The 3847-nt window shown below is 43.0% G+C and overlaps 1 protein-coding gene across 1 annotated transcript in view; it reads left to right on the top strand.

Moving 5' to 3' along the window:
• LOC107711208 (C-factor-like) overlaps positions 1 to 1456 on the top strand; it is a 4859-nt gene extending 3403 nt beyond the window's left edge. The window contains exon 6 of the mRNA XM_016516145.1: positions 1076 to 1456. Within this exon, the coding sequence (XP_016371631.1) occupies positions 1076 to 1189 (114 nt within the window). The 3' untranslated portion in view covers positions 1190 to 1456. The remainder of the gene's footprint in view (positions 1 to 1075) is intronic.
• The last annotated feature ends 2391 nt before the right edge of the window (positions 1457 to 3847 follow it).

The following is a 3847-nucleotide window of genomic DNA, read 5'->3' as shown; positions in this document are numbered from 1 at the left end:
GGTCCTGCGTACTGTAGAAAGAGGCTACAGAATCCAGTTCGGTTCTTGTCCGCCTCGATTCAACGCGATCAATCTAAAAGATGCACATATCTCCATCCTTTACAGACGTGGCCGAGGCTTCGTCTGTACGCCTTTCCTCCGATTGGTCTGCTCCCGGGAGTTCTGGAGAGAGTGCGCCGTGACGGGGCCCTTCTGTTGTTAGTAGCCCCGTTCTGGCTGGGCCGAGTATGGTTCTCTGGCCTGATTTCTCTCCTCGAATTGCGGCCTACCACGCCCCTCTTGGTGGTCATTCAGTGGGAAGACACCCTCTTCTTACACGTTTCCTCCACGTGCGATGAGGCCGAGGCCTCCGGCCAGAGAAGCTTATGCTAAGTGGTGGATCAGGATGCTATTACATAGCCTCAAGTCCTCTGATCTCCCCTCTTCTTTGGGGGTCAAGGCTCACTCCTCCAGAAGTTGGCCTTCGGGACGGCGGGCCCCGCCTACTTTAGCCACTCCTGGCTCCCCTTTCTCTCGCCTTAGTTGTGCTCTTCCACACTAGGCAGGGATTTGCAAGTCTGGCGGCATGGGCATTCTCGTTCCCAAAGCGTTTCCGACGCAGCTCGAGTTCCTGAAGAGGAACGTCTCAGGTTACGTATGTAACCATGGTTCCTCGAGGGAACAAGACGCTGCATCTCGGTGCCATACTTCCGGCATCCCTGCCGGCGCTTGCTTCATTCCTGAAGCTGACGCCGGCTCCGCCGCAGGTGTTTTTGTAGCTTCCTGGCCATGACGTCACCCGTCCGTGACGTCTCGCCCAGCTATTGGACTGATTTCACATGTGATTCAGAGCGTGGTCACAGAAGGCGTTCCCAAAGCGTTTCCGACGCAGAGTCTCGTTCCCTCGAGGAACCATGGTTACATACGTAACCTGAGACGTTTTCCTTTATTTGCTGAGAGTGATATGACCACACAAATCCATTCAACAACAAGCCTTGCACTGGTGTGGTTATGCTGTAATTGCAGCTTGAAGCTATATTTATTTTTAATATTGCATGTTAGTATGCTAATAAATACATGTTTTTATTTTCACCAGGCAACACTTGAACCAAAAGAAAGTGTGGAGGGAATGCTGCGTGTCATTGGCAGCCTTACTGAGAAGCAGCACGGTGGATTCATGGACTACAGTGGAGAAACTGTGACCTGGTAAACAAGTTCAAGGTCACTTTTTTTTAAAAGGGCATACCAAATCATAAGCACTTAGGAATAAGGGATAGTTCATAAGGGATACTTCACTCAATAAGGAAAACCTCATACAGGTTTGAAACTTCAGGGTGTGTAAATGATGACAGAATTTTCTTTCTTTTTTTGGGTGAAGTATATCTTTAATTTCAGGCCACAAGGGTTTATGAGAGACACATGATAATTGTATACTGTTTAGTATTTCATACAATAAAACACTCAATAAAGCAGTACTGTCTCTTTTTTACTGTATATGTTGCATGACTCTGATTACCAATTGCATACACAGCCTAAGTTCAGTTTCAGGTAGGTAAGTTAAATAAAACCCATCTGTTGTGCAGTGGGTATAACAAGTATATCAGGTACATCTTAGAGATAAGCAGCAGCTAGGCAGAACAAAAATACAAATAGGTTAAATGAGAATAGGCCACAGAGTGATAATCAACCATCACATAATTTAGCACTCATTATACACACACACACACACACACACACATATTCATCACGAACCTCATTCCTAGCTATCATGTCCTTATTCAGACATTTGAATCAAGAGAAGCTAATGTATACATTTGCGCATGCATAGCTCGAATGTGAGTAAGAGACATTAAAACACCATACAAGAGAGAGAGAACAGATAGAGGAGGGAGAGTGAGAGGGAGAGGGAAAGAAAGGAGGGGAAATAAGAGAGAGGGGAAAAAAAGGAGGGGTGAGGCATTCTCAAGACAGAGAGTGTTTTCTAACAAGCTTTATTAAGCTTTTAATAACTGAATTGGCAGCATAGGCCTACTGCTACAGGTCAAGCTGAAATAAAGCATAGCTTCACTCCATCTGCATCCGTTCATATTGTCTATTTTTTTTTCTTCTCTTAAGACAGATGTCACATTTATGTAACATAATATAAACATAGCTAGTCCGAAAAAGGGAATGAAAGGTCAGAGTGGATAGTATCCAAAATAAAAGTGGGGCGTGGTTTCCTTGTGGTGAGATGGTTCAAGAGACTCACCACTCAGAAGCAAGATGCTATTTTGACATGTGCCAGCGCTGCACATATATTAACGTTGAATATGAAGAGAATATTAATGTTGGTTGCAAGAGACAGAAGGGTAAAAGGCAGTCACACACAGTACAAAAAGCGCAGAGCTGTTCAAAATCCTGATGCCCATAGAGCGCCAGTCAAATCCACACATTGTTAATGTACATAATGACTTCACCCTTGGCTGGAAGAGTGTAAAGACTTTTTTCAATAATAGCCTAGGCTACATTTTTTTTTTCTGTGGACTAAAAAAAGTTTATGCTCTTCTTGCTCCTTATTCTTGTGTGTGTGTTTATGCTAAAGTGTGGGGATCAAATGTCCCCACAAGGACAGTAAAACCTGAAATGTTTTGACATTGTGGGGACTGGCCTGCGGTCCCCACGAGGGGAAAAAAATATAAAAAATAGTAAATGATGTTTACTTGAAAGTGTAACAATGCAAACAGGTTTTCTGTAAGGGGTAGGTTTAGGGTTAGGGGATAGAAAATATCGTTTGGTCAGAATAAAAGTAATAGAAGTCTATAGAAAGTCCCCACAATTCACAGAAAAAAACACGCGCATGTGTGTGTGTGTTGTTGTTGTTGTTTTTACAGCAAAACTCGACAAAACTCTTTATTTTCACTCTTGAAGCGAACGTTTTGCCTTTAAGGTGATTAGATTTGGTGATTAGATTTTGAACTGTTGCCACTACTGCTGCCTTGAACGTGAGAACACAACTGCATGGTATTTCTCGTCCGGTGTGCATCACAGCTTATTTGAAAGTGGTTTACCATCGGGTTTAAGTTTCCTGTACAAACTCTACGAAAGTTGAGACACTGTAAATTGTTAGAGTTTGCTTCATTGAGACTGTTCCAGCCTATCTGTGCTGTAATGCACGCAATGCAGTCACTGTGTCGCAAGTTAATGTTTATTGTTGGATGAAGCAAATAATAGACATCTAACAAACTGAAGTCGTGGTTACGTAAATCATCATTTCTACCTCTAATCAGCACAGGCTCCTTGTGACAGAGAGGAATGGAGCTGAAACGAATTCTGCAGCGCGATCCCAGAGGACAGTGAGACTCGTTCATTTTTGTGACTACACATGCCCAACATCCTTTCATTAATAATGAACGACATGAGCTGGGAGGTTAAATCATATGTTTTTGACTGCATTATCATGATTTCCAAATCCGGAGTATGGTCAACGTTTGCGTAAGGAAACTTGGGTGAATTTGGCTGTTGTAACATTCTGAACATTAGCGGAACTTATGCAGGGGTATGACAGATTTTTAGTGATTATCAAGGATATGCTATGTATAGCCTAATCCATTTTGAATCAAAGTTTTGATTTTTATACTGCTATGACCAGATGCCACATGCTGCAAAAATACGATTCACTCACGAAAATGCAAGGACTGACAACCAGACCGGACAATATGTGTCAAAATTAAGGCCAGCACCCCTCATTTCAGATGCACCTTAGTTATGTTTATGGAACACCGGACGAAGGGCGGCGATTAAAGTGACTGGGTGGCTCTAAAACATGGGGAAGCGATCTTTCTGTCATATCCTCACCGCAGCATGAAGCAAAATGCATATTACGTAATGT

Source organism: Sinocyclocheilus rhinocerous, unplaced genomic scaffold (genome assembly GCF_001515625.1).
Source record: "Sinocyclocheilus rhinocerous isolate Xijiao unplaced genomic scaffold, SAMN03320098_v1.1 scaffold115, whole genome shotgun sequence".
Taxonomy (NCBI): Eukaryota; Metazoa; Chordata; class Actinopteri; order Cypriniformes; family Cyprinidae; genus Sinocyclocheilus; species Sinocyclocheilus rhinocerous.
Note: the sequence above shows the minus strand (reverse complement) of the source record. Positions and strands in the feature narration are given on the sequence as shown.